Raw genomic sequence first — 18979 nt, 5'->3', positions numbered from 1 at the left:
CCATAAAGTCTTTATTTCAGAGCCGTCTGTGTTTTTTACAAATCAGTTCACAGTATGAGTTGGGAGTTCATTTTCAACCTTAATCATTAATACTAGTAATAAGAAACTATTAAAATAAATAATCCTAAGCAGTTAAAAAGAAAGGCTCTTGAGTAGTGTTCAGGGCTGCACTGACATCCTTTCCAAAGCCTTAATTGGACAAGCACCCTTCCCACCTCACTGAGGGAAAGAGACTCAGAAAAGGTTGTTGGGGGGTACTAAGAACAGTAAGTGATGGAAATACAGTTCAGATTTGTCTGGTTCTAATCCAAAATTATGACCACTCCCAAAAGACTTCATTTTCCTCCAATCATTTTGTTGCAAGGAAGGCCACTTGTTGGTTCCCCGCTGCACAGCCCCGCAATAGCCCCACATTGGGTGCCAGAAGAAGAAGGACACTAAAAAGAAATCCCACACTGGCTCAGTCAGTAGAACATGAGACTCTTAATCTCAGGGTCATGGGTTTGGGCCCCATGTTGGGTGCCAATTTGTTGTAAGGAGGCTGCTAATTCATTTCCCTACTGCCCAGCACTTCAGACCCAAAATAATCACACAGAAACTATATTATTTAAATCACTGCTTGGCCCTTTAGCTCTAACTTCTTATTGGCTAATTCTTGCATCTTAATTAACCCATCTCCATTAATCTGTGCATCACCAAGGGATTGGGGCCTACCAGCAAAGTTTTGGTGTATTAGAACTTATGTATTATAACTGATGTTAGCCTGCAATGTCTAACATATAAGAAATAACTCACACAAAATACTAAGAAACAGAAAATATGGGCCATACCAAGGAATATAAATAAAGCCAAAAGATTTTATATCTTAAAGCATTGATGGCATATCTACTAGACAAATCAAAGGGAGGATGTAAAGGCAAGAGGAAATTGCATAGCTGTGCCTCAGTATGTTTATCTCCATCACTTCTCCTAAGAACTTTTAGAGATCATAAGGCAGGGACAGATAAAATCAAAATGTCAACAGATAAATAATGTCTGAGTAACTGATGGGGGGGGGCAGTAGTTTTTCAGTGGTGCAACTGCTATTATTCCCCTGAACAAATGCTCATCCATGCTCCTGTCCACAGTGATAGCCAAAGTCAAAGGGTCACAAACAAACAAACAAACAAAAAACAGACATGACACTACAAAAGGAGGGGTTACTTGGACAAAGAAGGGAGAGCAACAAGAGTCAAGGTGGACAAGAGAGTAATGGGGAGATGAATAGTACTGAATACATTATGTTCATATATAAAAATATCATAATGAAACCCATCATTGTGTATAATTATATGCTGATAAAACCATTAAAAAGAAAAAAAAATCACCCAAAACTCTGTCTAGAAAAAAATGCCTTTCAAATTTGAGGGAGAAGTTAAGATATTCTGAGAAGATCAAAAACTAACAGAATGTGTTACCACCGACAGTGATACAGGTTGAAATAAAAGGATAATAGGCATCTAGCTGAAATCATATGAAAAAAAACCAAGACCTCATAAAGGTAAATTCAATAACGGAGCATTACAAAAGCTAGTATTTTTTGATAATGGTAGATAATCTTACTTTGACTTGTAACATGATTTGAGAGACACAATACATACAAGAGTATGGGTATCCACATTATTCATAGGTTTTGTGTGTGTGTGTGTGTGTGTGTGTGTGTGTGTGTGTGTGTGTGTGTGTGAAGCTATGCCACTGGGCTGACAACAAAACCCCAGTAACAAGCATGAAAAAATGAAAAAAATCTCCATTTGAATTGTTAGTCAAGGTAGTCTAAGTGTCTCTCATAACAATCAATCTCAAGACAGCTACTGCTTTTGCCCTTGGCTGTCTCTTGGAGGTGAAGGTAAATCCTATTGATAAAGATACCACACACTTCAAACACAAGACTCCTAATATTCAAGCTGGATGTAAATTGAAAGCCTTCCTACATTCTATTTTTCATAGTACCGGAAAGAACTTTGTAAGTGTCAAGGGAGAGAAGCAATCAATAGTCCTAACTATGATGAATTGTAATAATGACCAGCATGGCAAGTTATCTCTAAAGGTGCAATATCGTCACTCATATCTTGGCAGTCACCAATAGTTGTCTAACTGGACTTAAGGTCCACTTAATAAGAGCAAAATCATGACTGATACTGAAACCTAGTCATTTATCCAGGGTTAGCAAGATTACAAATATTAGAAGAGCATTTACTATGGTCCTGACTACTGGACTGGCATGATTCCTATCTGTATCCTAAAACCATCTCTATAACCACAGATAAGTGTAGCTCTCATCCCTCATTCAAGGACCTTCTCTTTACAGCAAAAGGAGACCATTTCAGAAAACCACAACAGATCACAATGCAGAGATCTATGGATCACGGAGAGCCCAGCACCACGTGTTACACTTAGAGCACAACTCCTGCACTGAAGGCTCTGAGAATTTAAAGAAGTGGGGCTTGGAGGCATAAAGGTTGTAAGAGCTAAAGACCTCAAGTCCATGTGAGAATCTGTCTTCTAGAAATGTCAGGAAAGGTTGGCCTGTGATATGTTAACAATACGATTAGCTAAACAAAACCTGAGCATTGATAATATCAATGGACATGTTGACACAGAACTGAGGAACTGAGGAACCTCATAGGGCCCTGTCCCTAGACAAAGAACTACAGGCATCTAATGACTGCTGCTGAGGGGGGGGGGGGGTAGAATTAGCCTCTTCCAGGGATAAGATCCTGGTTAGTCAAAACAAAGTGGTCAGCCCTGAAATCATATATACACAAACCACGTTAAACAGACTCAGCAGGTTTATTTATATATTTATGCACTTAAATATATGGGTAGCAATAACAAATGGTGAGGGAGAGGCCATCAATTTGAGAGGGAACTGGGGAGACACAGGGAAGGGTCTCAGGGAGGAGGCCTGGGTGGTGTTGGAGGGGAAGAAAGAGGGAAAAGTTATATTTTAATTTTTTAAAAGTTTAATAAAACAATTTTAAAACAGACTAAGGAGTTAAATATTTTAGTTTAAATTTTTGGACACAAACTCATAAATATAAAATTTTATGACATCCACAGTTGAAAGGAGGGACAGAGCTACTAAAAGAGCAGAGTTTTTATATTTTAACACTGTTAAAATAAGTTTAAAACAGTAAATATATTTATGACAATTAGTTGTCATTTTTAACAAAAAAAAATCTAAGTAAAGGTAAAAGTTAAACTAGAAAAAAACACTAGGTTCAGAACAAGAAGCTATAATTTTAAGATGCTAAATGTAATTCCAACAGTAGCCACAAAGAATACAGCTAAAGGATATATACAAAAAAAATGATGATAGAAGAATTAAAATGTTTTGCTCCAAAAAAATCACCTAACCATAAAGGAAAATAATAATATAGGAAATGAGAGACAAAAACTGCTATCAACCACTTGAAATTAGACATCAAAATTAAGACCTTTCCTTGTCAGTAATTAATTTAAATGTAAATGGGCTAAATTCTCCAATCAAGAAAGAGATGGACAGAATAGATTTTCAAAATAAAATAGGGACTGGAGAAATGGCTCAGTGGTTCAGAGTCCTGGCTATGCTTTCAGAGAACTCAGGTTATATTCCCACCTGCCCATGGTGGCTCACAACCATGATTTCAGTCTTGGGGGATCCAACACCGTCTTCTACCAATTTGTACACAATGGTGCACAGAACATACATGCAGGCAAAGCACACACACACATAAAATGGGTTATTTTTTAATAAAATACACAACCAGGGCTGCCTACATGGTATAGGCTATCCAAGGGAGGATGAGTAAGATATCAGGAAGGGATCAAGCCCAAGAACCCCCAGCCCTCCAAGCCATACCTGAATATGGATAGGCCCACTATTGTGTCGGTGCCGAATGAGTAGAAGCAGATATTACGAACTGATGGGCAAACCAGGTCACAAACCCAAAGAGGTGATGAGGTGAGAGAGGGTTAATGAGGAGGGCAGGGAATATAAACAGAATGTATTATCCACAGGGATGCAATTGTCAAAGGATAAACTAGTTATTTAAAAAAGAATCATGTCAGTGGTACACTGCTTTTGCAACATAACTCAGAGTTCCGGGAACTCTTAAACCAGAATGCCATAGGATGTTTAAGCAGCAGGAATTCATGAATGAGTTCTGGAGGCTGGAAACTCCGCCCTATGAAGCTGGTAGTTCTCCTGGGGCCTTTCTCCTTGGCCTGTAGAGACACCTTCTCATCTCCATATCCTGCCACGCTCTTGCTTCTTGGCTTGTCTTTGTCCTCTTTTCAGAACAGTGAATTAAGGCCCACTCTAATGACCACAGTTTTTCTCAGTCACCTACAATGTCCTTTCTCCAAATACAGTCACATTCAGCGGTATTATGAGTAAAGATTTCAGGATAAGAAGTTTGAGAGGATATATAAGTTCACCAGATAACAATGTGTGTGGGTGTTGATTCTTACTACATCATAGGGAATTTCTATCCAATTTAAAGAGTTTAGGAAATACCCTTGCAAGCCCTTCACTGTCTACTATGACTCAAACACCACACACAGAGTTCTTTGTTTCTCAGGGCCTTCTCCACAGACACCACAATGGATTCCTCATTTGTGGCGAGTTCTCGCTTGCTAAAGGTTAGGCATGCAGACTGCCCTCTTAGCTTACTCAGACCTGAGACTCTGGGTCTCATCTGTGAATTCCAATATTCTACAGGTAATACCTAGTAGGAGAATCTATTGGTCCCTTTAGAGAAAGATAGAAAGCAAGATGGAAGAGAGCCTCGGATAGACCATTCACTTCATCACAAAACCCCCTGATATTTGTTGCAAAATAAAATGGCCATTTGAAAAATCTCAGGTAATATTTAGTGAAAGATAACATATATAATAAAATAAAATAATAAGAATAATTCTACTATACAGTCTGTATAAAAAAAATCACTTTAGGTCCTGAGAAAAGTTAATTAAAAGGAAAGCCCATCCCATATATCAACTTTAGACAAAACAGACTTTACAAAACAAGTTTCAAGAGACAAAGGAATATGTCCATTAATAAAAACATATTTAACAAACATAGATATCTGCATAAGGAATAACAGGCCATAAAAGTGCATAGACTAGCCAGCCAGAGGATGAGTGAGAAAATGAAAACAACATGCAGCTACAGTTGACAGTTGAACACAGGGGTAAAGACTGAACAACTGAAAAGTCTCATGGGGCTGGAGATGTAGCTCAGTGACTGGGTACCTGCCTAAAATGTATAAGACAGTAGTTTCAATGTCATGATACACCAAGAAAATGAGAGAGAGAGAGAGAGAGAGAGAGAGAGAGAGAGAGAGAGAGAGAGAGAGAGAAAGCGAGAGAGAGAAAGCGAGAGAGAGAAAGCGAGAGAGAGAAAGCGAGAGAGAGAGAGAAAGACAAAGAGAATTCTCATATAAAATCATCTCCACAAAAACTTAACTACGGGTAGTTTTCAAATGACTGGAAATTTACCACTAACAGTCAATTACCACATATTAATATAGTAAATTACCACATATTAAATATGGTAAAAAATGCAAAAGAACCTGGAGGGTTCATTTTCTCTTTTCTAAACTACTACAATTGAACCCAGGCTACACATACAATAGACAAGAACCTTTCATGAAGCTAAATTACCTCTTAAATTTTTATTTTGAGACAGGCTCTCATGAGATATACTTTTTTCCTGATTCTTGCCAATTATGAAGGACACAGACTGATTAAAGGTAAATAATTAGCATCCCATCAGTTTTTAGGAGGGAAACTAGTAACATTCCAGCTCACTGCAAGTACAGTAGGAAATGACAGCAAAACTCTTCTGGCAGTATACAATATTTACTAGAGTTAATTTTACTCAATCATAATATAACAACACATCTTTAAATTTAGTTACATTTCTCTTGACTGAAAATGATGCCTTGTATGGCTGACTTTCCCAATTATGTGATATTTGTTTATAAATATACATATATGTATACATAGATGTGTAGAAACATATATTCTTTATATGAACATACCTATATGTACCTATAGAGACTAGATACAACAACATAAAGTATGAATGAATATCAACTTATTAATATAGGTATTAATTGGTTTGCCCTCAAGAGTTTAGTGACATCGATTAGATAAAATTATATTATCTTCATCTGCATTTTACTTTAATTTCTGTGTGAAAGCAGAAATCACTAAAAGGCATTAGAAATGCCCTTTGGAGGCAGAATGAAGAAACCTGATCAGAATGTAAACAGACGGGAAGGTGTGGGAAACATACCAGATGGAAGAAACCAAACTAATATAAATCTTCATAAAGAATATAATTTACCTCCTCAGATTTAAAGGTTGGGGAGCCTGAGATTAAGGGAAATGACTCTGATTCTCCAAAAGCAAGTTCCATACTTCTCATAGAAAATCCCAGGGACTCTAGAAAAAAAAAATACTATTTGTACAAACCTGCCTAAATACCAATGGCAAAGTCCACGGGCCTCCAGGACATGTTCTGTGAGGAAAAATAAGGTCCATCAATCTTGGCCCTGTTGTCATCCTGAACATCCAGGTAACCCTAACAGCATCAGCTATGCCTTTGAGCATTGTCTGTGAGTTGGCCTTCTTTTTCTCTTTCTTCCCTTCATAATCCATCATCCTTGTCCTACATTCAGGTAATGATGGGCCAACTCTACAGGGACTCTCCCATACTTTTGTTGCATGGGCTACAAACCTCATGAAATTAACCTTCTCAAGCTCTCCCCAATCATGTGACCCTAGAGGTTTTCAGTTCTTCCCACCCCTTCCTTCCCTTCACCGTTGATTATGCTAACATACACATTCATCTTCTCAATTCTCCAACATTAGAGTACAGCTTTTCTATCAAGACTACCATTATCCAAGGCAGAAATAATCTTTCCATCATCTAAGCTCTCACATTCCATCACTCTCAATCTTGCAGCATCCTTGATATCACTCCAATTCTTTGATTATGATTTTGCATACACAATTTCTAGGTCTCACTGAAGATAAAGGGTAAGCCTGGCCTACTTCAATATTCACCCCATGCATCAAATGCACAGAGCCTGGCATACATGAGTGTTTCACTGCTGTCCTAACTTGGATCAGTGTTTCTCCACTCAGATTAACTGGAACAATAATCACCAAGTTTAAGGGACTCTTGAGGGCAGTATTAGTCTACAGAAAATCTGTGGTCTCAAAGTAGAGCCGCCCACAGGGCATCCTGTCACCTTCATGATGGTTTTCTCTTCTTGTTTCAAGTATAATTTGCCAAGAAGTAATGGAAGGGGCTCTGGCTACTGTTTTCACAGCCACTTACGCATTTCCTCAGTACCTTCAAGAAACTACGTCAGTTATTAAGTGGATTAAATAATGGGCTAAGCCATCACTTTTTATTATAAATATGTACAAACTGGCTGCCTCACTGCATGAAAAGGGAGGACAAGGTGGAAGACATGGGCGAAGGCTCAAACCTGGCATAGGTCACACAAAACTAGGTAATACCATCAGCCACTGTGGGGCATGGAAGGACCAAGCAAGTCGTAGTTTAAGAAGCAAGCTTGCAACAGTGATGATCTCATAGATGGAGTAAACTGGGGGACTTTCACCAATCGCTGCCACTTCTTTTTTATCTCCCTCTATACACTGAGAATTACAGAGATTTTTATCTGAAAACAGCCTCATGTTGACCTGGAAATACGGTTTCAGCCTTCTCTTCCTCAGAGTTTCTACAACTTCGAAAGTCAGTATGTAAACCAGAAAGGCATGGACCTCCCCTCTGCCCATTAGTGGTACACAGCCACTTCCACAAGAATCTCCATGGAAGAAAACAGTAAGATGACGCTGGCCTAGAGGGAGCAGCTTCAGCTCCCAGAAGCAGATGTCCACCATCAGCATCTTAAAGGTCAGTCCCCAACAACCAGCTTCTCCAAGTACCCTGCCAGTGGCTACATGGCCGTGCCTATTTTTAGGGCCAAACATTTCACTTACCAGATTGAGCTGAATCTACAATTACCAAATGTTCTCAATCATGTGCACGCTGTCGGATTCTTTCGAAAACAGACTTGGTTAAAAGTGTGCCTCTGCAACCAGACTTACTGAGGCAAGCAATGCAACGGCATGTGTTGGAAGGGACCAGATCTCAGAGCAGAAGCCCTGAGGATGTTTTTGTTAGAAGTTGGCAACTGCCCACACAGTTCATTTGGTCCTGCCCAGAGATCCAACAAGGATAAAATGCCTGTGATATTCACCAGATGTGACTATCTAATATTTTTGAAAAAGACATCCACCCATCATTACTAAACCGTTAACCTTAGTGTCCAGGAGCCCCAGATGCTATGACGGTTCTCCTGCTCTAACCCTCAGAGAACCAAAGGTTCAAGAACAAGAAGGAAGAGGAGAAAGAAAACCTCTCATCTTTTTCAGCAAGACTTTTCCTGAGTTTGTCCTTTTTACATACCTTTTTTTTTTACTAGATAAAACCTAATACTTTCATCAGAAGTTAGAAGTCTTTTTTTAAATGTGGAAAACCTTAGTGCTTGATAATCTCCCTTGATCTTAAAAGCAGCCCAGAAGGAAATCACTGACCTCCAGTAACCCAGAAAAGCAATTAACTTACCCATTTTCCTCCACTCCCAACCAGTTTCCCCTGCTGACAAACCTTGTGAATTAACAAGGCAACAGTGTACTAGTAAGTCTAGAAAAACTTAATGTAAAGCTCATGATATAAGATTATATCAAATATTCCTGTATTTTGGTACACTGACAAAGCACAAAAATCAGTATGAGCTGTCACTACTCAAGTGAGTAATTTAGTGGTGTGGCAGAGCACACGGCAGGACTCTGCAGAGAAAAGAAATTGTCATCTAGGGCTTCTAGCAACAATGTTTCCCTGCCCCAGCCTAAACTACCTGCACTATCATTACATCGTCCCCTGAACTCAGGCCAACACCTCCTGACACCGGCCATCAAAGGCGGTGTATGCTACAGGCATGACAAGGATGGGAGCCATGGTCATCTTAGGGAGAGCGGAAACAACCTGTACTGACAGAACTGTGGCCAGAGTTGAAAAGATAATGTGGGAAAGGGGTTGTCTACCAAAGCACACGTTTGTTCCGGAAACCTACAGAGGGGACAATTCTGAGGCTGGGTACCTCAGTGTTTCTAACCTAGAAATATGATAGCCTAGCAAGAAGGACACTATACTTTATCAATTATTAGACACCTTTGTCTAGTCACGTCCTCCCCATGGAATGAAGTTCCTGCCAGACTCAGGAAACCCAGAAGGTTGTAAGCTGGACAAGGAAGTATACATAAGCTATAACAGTTGCAGGACAGAGGGGGCCTGCCCTACCCACCAAGCTGCCTACGAGTTGGGTTTCCTTTCCTCTACCTTGCGATGCTGAGGACACACTGAATGCCAACACCTGAACACTCCCATGTGCACACACACAGGCAAGGAAATGAGTCTTACCAGACCATCACAGTTGCTAATGGCAACAGAGGTTCCTGGAATGTCCATGATGTCACCAACATAAGCACAGCTAGTTTGCAGAGGTTCTGATCTCCAGATTCTTTCCGAAGCACTTCTGTGTTGACGGCTCTTTCCGGGGTCAGTTGTGTTCCCAGGCACCGGAGCTGTCTCATGCCATTCCACAACAGCCCCAGGAGCTAGGAAGCGAGTGTTGGGCTTTAGTCGAAGATGAAAATCTCTTCCAAATGCAGTGACGTTGAAGAACAATTGCTCTGAGTTAGACGACACATCCCTGGGTGACCTCTTTTTGTGATTGGCAGAAAGAATATGGGAAAGATAGTGTCCTTTTAGGTTTGTGCTAACTGGTGTCACCAGCTCATACTCTCCGTATCTCTTTATAGGTAAATCTGTGGATCAAAAAGAGAATTGTAAGACATCAGACAGGAGAGGAGCACAATGTAAAGAGCCACCTCAAAAAGCTAAACCACACTTTGCAATAAAATCTATCCCTGAGTCAGTCCATATTTATTATATTTTAAGAACTAAAATCATTTCTCCAATGCACTTAGGTAATTCAATCAATTATTTTTAATTTTAAAAAGTGTATTCAATCATGAACACTTACACCCTGTTGCTATACTTAAGACCATGAATATGTTTCTAAAACTATATTTGGCTCATTTAAAGTTAGGACATATCCATAAATACCTCTGGATTCCCATAAGAACTTCTAACAAAGTTGCTATCATATAAAATGTCTTGATTTTTATCTTCTGTCCCTGTATAATGCATTCACCACTTTCCGAATGCTGCTTCTGCCCAAATTTAGGATTTATACTCTAACTTATAAAACTATAGTTTATGCTATTTTTTTCAGCATAACATCCCTGACAATTATACACCACTGATAAGGAAACTGAGATTCAGGAAGAGCCTGAGTCAAAAGCTGGGCAATTGTGTAGCTTGGATGTAAATCAAAATTATTCTACAAAACATATGCACATTTATTTCTCTGTTGTAGTATGGTACTATGGCACAAAATCCTGACTTTTAAAAGAGCCACTAAGAAGAATCCACAATCTATAAATTGGCATGTGCGCCACGAGAGTGAGGTATTCTTGTTTAGCACTGTAGCTCCTCTAAGGATCAGGCATCCACTAGCTATGTCTTTGGAACCCACCTTACAACATAGGTAGCTATTTACATAGTATACTAAACTAAATCTCCCAGTCAGGGCTGTTTCCCCTAAGTTAGTTGAATTTATGAACTTGGGAAAGATAAAAGGACAGTAGATATTGGACGAAGAAGCAATGGGGCAATGGGCATGAAAAAAAGCAAGCATGGGAGAGAGAATGTGTGAGCAAGGATTTAAAATGCCCACTTTCAGAATTCTCACCCCCAAACTCATCCTGCAATGTGTTCACGTGACGTGACAAAAACTGATTCACAAATAATGACTGTCTATAGAAATTGAATCTTTGTTATCCATTAAAATATTTAAAGCATAGGATCCACAATGAACTAATGATGTGTGCACGTAGTGTCTTAATAGAATCACTGGGGCCTCAAATGTAAGGTCCCAGAAGACAGATGAGTCATGTTGTAACTTGAAAATTTTTGATGTATTCATCAATGTTTTGCTACCTACACTGGTCAATGCATTAAAACAAAATCTCATTCTTGGTGACAAGGATAAAGCAAATCGGACATCTGAGAGTATCACTAGACAGGAAGAGTGAATACTCTGCATAGTCCATTGAGGGCTGGGTCTGACCCGGAGAACTCAGTCACACATCCCGAAAGCACCTCAGTGAATGAGGGCTGCTGGTCTCCCTTACAAAGAAGCCCAAGGTGAATGTTTTCATCGATCCTGGTGTAGAATGGGGCTGGAAATTTAGGGAATAAACACAGGAGTTAACAGGGGCAGAGAGGGGGAAAATGTTCACAGGCAGGTCTGAATCAAGTCCTTGAATGTGGCTTATGACCCAACCAAGTTCCATAAGGACAAGGGACCACCCTTCATTCACTTGATACTCTAGATATCAATATATAATAATCTAAGATTTTTCTAGATATCAGACTCCTCTCGTTTTTGGTAAGCAGACAACTTTTGCTTTGTCTATGCTGCTAGTCATACTGACTTCTAGTTCTCCTCAGAACCCGTGAGCACCTCCCTACACCAATACTCTGCTATAATTCTTTCTACAACAGATTGTTGCTTCAAGGGAAGGAGAGAGAGCAATGCTTAAATTTAATGCATGGATTTTCCATCTCCTTTGAATGGAATTCACACAAGGAAGTCTAGACAACATTGTGATGCCTGGAATAAAAGACTGGGGAATACAAATGCAGAAGGCCCCACCACACCCAAGAGAATACTGAGAGCATCACACAGACATCAGTTTATACATCCTAGACCTCTGAGACAGTTCCAGTTCAGACAATATGTTCTGAATTTTTATTTAAAAGAAAGATGCTACATAAAACCTCTTTCCCTGATGTGAAAACATAAATCATTTTTCAAATGTAGACATAAGAATCATTTCTTAAAAGGAACCCTGAATTCCCATTTTCCTGTTGGTAATTAGGAAACCTGGGAAAAGATGAACTCAGAAACCTCTAACGCCCTGGAAATAACTAAGGACCGACCCAATTGCCTGCTATTTGTACAATAAAACAATGTACTGTGAATTGTACTTGGGAATGCACCATTTCTAACACAACAATCACCATAGGTCAGTATATTATCCCTGTTCTGGAAGTGAGGAAGTGGAACTAAGCCTAACCCAGCAAGTAAGATACCAAAGAAATACCTCAGAAAGTTTGGGCTCTGGAACCACAGCGCATGCTCATCCCCTTTAGCAGAGATGGAACATCTTGCTGTCAGTTTCTTACTCGAGATCTGATCTACGAAAGAAGACTAGCATATAGCACAGCTTCAGTAACTTCTATAAAAGGTTTGAAATTCTAGTTCGGGACGGGGAGATGAGGAAAGTGGGTAGAAACTCAAAACTACCAAAAAGCATTTTAACTTCATATTACAATTATATAAGAAAACAAATTATGTCCAATATTCACTTACTGAATAAAAAAAGTATGCATTTGACAGACCCAACTTCTACAGAGCAGTACTGTGTGTGGTTAGGAATGTACAGCAATACATAAGACACCAACAAGTTGAATCAACTACCACCTTGACCAAGGTCTTTATATTCCTGTGTTTTTTTCACAGTTATCATCTGGATATTAACAGAAATTACAACATTATGTATTTGTCAAGAAGTTCATAAGATGTCAACCAGAAACTCAGTGAATACTAGTCACCATAAATGTAAAATAATTACTTGCTTAAGAGACTATCATGTTCAATTTGTAAAGATAGAAATTATACAATTGTCTGATCAGTGGAATAGAATTAGGACCCAGAATTAAGTCCACCAATCTATGGAGACCTGATTTTTGATGAAGAATCCAAAAACACATACAGGAAAATAGACAATATTGTCAGCAAATGATGGTGGTTAAACTGGATGTCTGAATGTAGAAGAATGCAAATAGATCCATACTTATCACCATGCACAAAACTCCAGATGAATCAATGACCTCAGCATAAGACTGAATATACTAAATATACTAGAACACTAAGTGTTGAGTAGCCTTGAACTCACTGGCAAGGAAAAGAATTTCTGAACAGAATACCAATAGCACAGGCACTAAGATCAACAATTAAAAAGAAGACCTCATGAAACTGAAAAGTTTCTGTAAGGCAAAGTACATCATTATTCAGATAAAGTGGCAAAAACAGAATGGGAAAAGATACCAACTGCCCATCCAATAGAGAGCTAATATCCAAAACATATTTTTTAAAGAACGAAAAGAAAGAAGAAACTGAACATCAAGAAAACAAATAAACCAATTAAAAATGAGACACAGATTTAAAAGAATTCTCAAAAGAGGAAATGCAAATGGCTGAGAACCACTTAAAGAATGGTTCAACATCTTTAGTCTTCAGGAAAATGGAAACTAAAACTACTTTGAGATATCATCTTACACCAATCAGAATGACAAAGATCAATAAAACAACTGGCAGTTCGTACTAAAGATGACGTGGGGGGAATGGAAACACTCATTTACTGCTGTGGGAGTGCAAACTTATACAGCCACTATGGAAATCAGTATGGTGGTTCCCTGGGCAGATAGAAATCAGTCAACCTCAAGATCCAGCAATACCACTCTTGAGCATTTATTCAAAGGACACTTCATTCTACTACAGAGACACTTGCTCAACCTGTTCACTGCTGTTCTATTCATAATAGCCAGAAACTGGAAACAACCGAGACATCTGTTGATGGACGAATGTATTAAAATGTGTGGTACTTTTATACAGTGGGAATATTACTCAGCCATGTTTTAAAGAGACACCATGAAATTCATAAGCAAACGAATAGAACTAGAAAAAGAACCCATCCTGAAAGAAGTAACATAGATGTAGGAAGACAAATATGGTTTGCATTTGCTTATATGATGTTAGCTATCACATCATTAACTAGCAAGCTATAATCCATATAACCACAGAGAGTAGGTAGAGAGTAAGGGACTGGGGAAGAGGGGTGGATATGCCTAGAAAGGGTAAATAGCACAGATAGTTATAGATGAAGATGGAGGGGAAGTGGGAACTAGAATGGGAAGATCAAACAGAGAAGAGGGAAGAGAGGGCAAGGGAGGGAAAACTGGACGGATGCTAAAATTAAGGACCATCTTAATTTTATGAGGGGTCACACGGACATCTAGCACAGTAGAAGCTTCCTATAATGTGTACATATATAAAGGAGATCTAAATGAAACTGGCAAAGAACTGAGGGGATGAGACAGAGCCCCAACTGAGCATCTCTTGTCATCAGTGAAACTTACAGTGTGGGGAATGGATTACAACTAATTGAGTTGTTAGCCAAAGGAAGCTCATGAGAACCCACAAACAAACAAGACTATTGGCTCTCCATAAACTGAGGGTAAGGCCCCATTGCTGAAGATAGTACCTCAACAACTCGCTGAACATAAAGCAGTACAGCTGGGGCCTACGCAGAAACTTCACCCATACGTGGTACTGGAAGATACTTTAGATGCTACCAAAGAAGAAAGGTTAAAAACTAACCCAGCTACAAATCTTTCAATCTATAAGAGTGATCTGCCTGCAAGATACACTGGCTCAATAGTGCCACACGTTTATAGGAGTAGTCAGCCAATATCTGATTTGACTTAAGGCCCACTCCAAAAGATGTAACTCATACCCAACACTGAGTGTGTGGCCAAGAAGCAGAGACTAGAAATCCTGGGAACTTAGAGGAGAAAAGAAACATAGCAATAAAATTACTCCTAACAATATTCAACTGTACTCAAAGATCAGGGTCTTGGTCAGCCAGAATCTGAGAATATGCTTCCTGCAGCAGACGGGAACACACAGAGACCCACAGCTAGACAGTATGCAGAAAGCAAGAGACCTTGGAACACTCAACCCTAAAAGGGATGTCTCCACCAAACCCCTCCCTTCAGGCTCAAGGGACCCTGCAGAAAAGGAGACAGAAATAACATAAGAGCCAGAGAAGATGGAGGACACCAAGAGAGTATGACTTTATTGATACAACAGGGATGGCACACATATGAACTCACAGAGACTGTCACAGCATGCACAGGGCCTGCATGGGTCTGCACCAGATGGGGTCTGTGGTAGTTTGAATAGGTATGGCCCCCATAGACTAATGTGTTTGAATGCTTAGCCCATTAGGAGATGGGGACCTTGCTGGAGTAAGTGTGGCCTTGTTAGAGGAAGTGTGTCATTGTGGAGGCAGGCTTGGAGGTCTCATATGCTCAAGTTATATCCAATATTGTAGACAGTGTACTTCCTGTTGCCTGTGGAGCATCCAGCACCATGGCTGCCTTCATGATACCATGTTTCCTGCCATGATGATGAAAGGCTAAACCTCTGAACTCTTAGCCAGCCCCAATTAAATGTTTTCCTTGATAAAAGTTGCTGTGGCCATGGTATCTCTTCATAGCCATAGAAACCCTTGCTATGACACGGTCCTAGAGCTGAGAGAAGCCCTAGGATGACCCAGAAGCTATCTCCAACTGATAGCTATTTGGAAATGAAAACTTAAGTTTTTTCAAGAGATTTTAACTGGGAAACAAATCACTCTTAAGAGTGAGCTCCATGCCAGGCAGTAGATGGTTAACAGGAAACAAATTCAACAGTATCTTTGGAGGTTCTTTGTCTCACAATGTTAAGTCAGGACATTGTTTTTTATTTGTTTGGTTTTTTTTTAACCTTACAGGTCCTTTGCATATATACCATGGCTTCTAGTTTTGTGTTTTTTATGGGAATCTTGTACATACAAGCATGCATGTCTCTGCATCTGTATGTGTTGTGCTTTTTCTTTGGTTTTTCTTGTTTGGCTGTTTTGTCATATTCTGATCTGTTTGGTTTTGATTTACCTTATTGTATTTGATTATTATTTTTGGGTGCCTGTTTTCTAACAAGAGACAGAAAGGATGTAGATTAGAATAGATGGGGAGTTGGGAAGAACCTGGAAGTAAGAGGCAGAGGTTAATTCATAATCAGAATAAAAGAAATTATTCAACTGTCAAGGGAGACGGCTGAGCAGCCAAAGCACTAACTATGAAAAGCTTCAGTGAGTCTTAAGTTCAACAGATACAGAGGACGTGAACCACTGTGAAGCCTTACCACTGTTATAACCCCAGCAATACACAGGAGCATGGCTTTTCCCACAGCACACTGGCATCTGTGTGTGTACAGTCCAACTCTTTCTTACTACTATGGATGAACTCTTTGTGACCACAAGTGACAAAAACCATTTCAGTAAGTGTCCAGTTTCCCCTCTGATATTTTTTCTTCCCCTACTAATTATACTAACCATCGGCATCTTAGAAATCGCAGTTATATGTTTATTTGTGGACTTTTTTTTGTCTATTTGCACATAAGCTTCATGGGAGCATCTGTTCTTTTCATTACAGAGCCCAAAGTGGGTCACTAGTTTCTGTGAATAAAGAATGAATGAATGCAGTTTGAGTCCAACGAGTATCTAAAATTAGCATACATTCTTCTCCCTAAACAGCAAACTGTAAAGGCTGACATGGACCTAGAGCCAGAACTCTGTCTGCAAAACATGTGTATAGTTCTCCCAGATCCTCCTGACCTATAAATCAACGTTTCACGACATTCACGCCTTACAACTTAAGCCACCAAGAGTAAGTAATGGGCGCAGTTATTAAAACAGACCTCCAGGAAGGCAGACAGGGGACCCCCATTTGTGGCAACAGGAAATCAATTCTCATACTACACCAGTCAAAAAGAGAATTTTTTTTAAGTTGAAAACCCATTGAGTCCTTGTCTCTTTCTACTCACTAAGCATCTCCAGTAGATTTGGTTACGCTTTTCCTTAAGGTACAGGTAGAGTGCTTTAGTTTGAGCCCAATTCTGCTATACCGGGGGCAGACCCAGCTCAACCCGACCCACCAGGATGGGAATCCATGGCACAACTTGTCTGTCAAAGTGAGACTGGGCCCCATCAAAGCCTCTTTCATAAAGAGAAATATTTTTGACATTTCTATTTCTCAGCATGGTCAGAAGCTAGGCAGGCAAGGGGGAGACATTCCTCTTCAGGATTTTCTCAGAATGCAACCCCTCTGCCCCCAACAAAGTCCTTCCACACATTCTCTGGCAGCCTGATCATAACACAAGTTTTTAGGGGGAGAGTGAGTTCTCTCATATCTAAATTCTTCTTTTTTATACCATTCCTTATTAGAAAATATTAATCACACACAATAGTGAGTTCATCGCTTTTCCACAGGGGCTCCGACCATGCTGACGCCCCATTACTCTCTCCCTCTTCCCTCCACCAGTCCCCACTTCACTTCGTAGTTCCTCTTCCTTCCGTTTTACTATGCTAAGTCACTACCTCCCCAGCTACACGTTTGATAGACATATGTAAACCTGTAGTTAGGGATAATCATTGCACACCAACTACATCAAAAGCAGCATCCTGTTTTTACAGAGAGGCTGAGCACTCCAACCCCAAAACCTGTGGAAAGTGGACCCAAAATGCTCTAAAGTCTGAAACTAAGAGGGATGATCAGATGTCAGAAGCAGAAAATCTACACTTAACTTCATGTGACAAGCCACAGTCAAAAGGCCGGCATAATCAAATGTATGAGATTGTTTTCAGCTATGGGATATATGAGCTATATATGAAGTGTAAGTGAATTTCATGTTTTGAGTTGGTTCTCATTATGTCGATGAAAATTTTCTAAAATCTGAAACACAAAACATTTACAGTCATGGGCATTTCAAGTAGGCGCCTTCAGCCTGTATTTAGTCATCTGACTTTCTGTTTGAATGCCAACCACAGTAGACTGTCCTAATAACTTCTAAACTTGAATCATTTCTGAGATTTTTGATCCTTTTACACACATCATGTTTTTAGTATGATATGGTACACACAGTAAACAATCAAAGCAAAACATATTCAAAGAAAACAGCCAGTCTTTCACACTACAGCTGAAATCAGTCGGCTCTCTACTGGGAATCCTTAACTCATCTAAATAAAAACGAATATTCAGCTTGCCCCTGACTTCACCATTTCTGCTCACAGTGTTCTGATAGTCATAAATTAAGTCAGGAAGTTATATCAAATTTTCTTCCCATTATGGTATTGTTCCAGACCTACTGACTTTCCCTACAAACTGCCCCCTCTTTTCTTCTAGTCACTTCTAAGTTCTCATTACCTCAGAAAGAAATATTGCCAAGTGCCAAGTCCAAATTCCCCATATATAGTTTTCCTTACTAAATATTACATAAATTATGCCAAAATACTGTCCAAATCCGTGTCAAGAGAACTATTGTAAAGCCCCAGGTCTGCAACGCTAAAACTATACCATCCCCTTAGTGACTTTAGTAACCTAAGACTTTCTATGCCCACTCTTAAACATAAAAATGAAGATAACAGCATTTCCTTCTCAGGGAATTGTCTTAGTTGGGGTTTCTATTACTGTGAAGAGACACCATGACCACGGCAATTCTTATAAAGGAAAACGTTTAATTGGGACTGGCTTACAATTTCAGAGGTTTAATCCATTATCTTTATGGCGAGCGGCATGCATGCAGGCAGACGTGGTGCTGGGCAAAGAGTTGAGAATTCTACACCTCGATCCACAGGCAGCAGAAGGAGATTATGTCCCACACTGAGCATAGTTTGGGCATAGAAGACCTTAAAACCTACCCCCTTACAGCCACACACTTCCTCCCAGAAGACCACAACTACTCCAACAAAGCCACACCTCGTGAGGGCTACTCCTTATGGGGGCCATTTTCTTTCAGACCACCACAGGGTTATTATAAAAATGAAATGACTCCATTCAAAGTGCTTAGAATAGTATATA

At 39.6% G+C, this 18979-nt stretch overlaps 1 protein-coding gene across 1 annotated transcript in view; it reads right to left on the bottom strand.

Annotated features, from left to right (window-relative positions):
* The window catches only part of Adamts3 (ADAM metallopeptidase with thrombospondin type 1 motif 3), a 209979-nt gene that overhangs the window by 178798 nt on the left and 12202 nt on the right, over window positions 1–18979 (bottom strand). The window contains exon 3 of the mRNA XM_048425084.3: window positions 9527–9933. Coding sequence (XP_048281041.3) covers window positions 9527–9933 — 407 coding nt within the window. The remainder of the gene's footprint in view (window positions 1–9526; window positions 9934–18979) is intronic.

The sequence above is a fragment of the Myodes glareolus genome, chromosome 8 (genome assembly GCF_982192425.1).
Source record: "Myodes glareolus chromosome 8, mMyoGla1.1, whole genome shotgun sequence".
In the NCBI taxonomy this organism is placed as follows: Eukaryota; Metazoa; Chordata; class Mammalia; order Rodentia; family Cricetidae; genus Myodes; species Myodes glareolus.
This window is presented reverse-complemented; position numbering and strand designations above follow the sequence as displayed.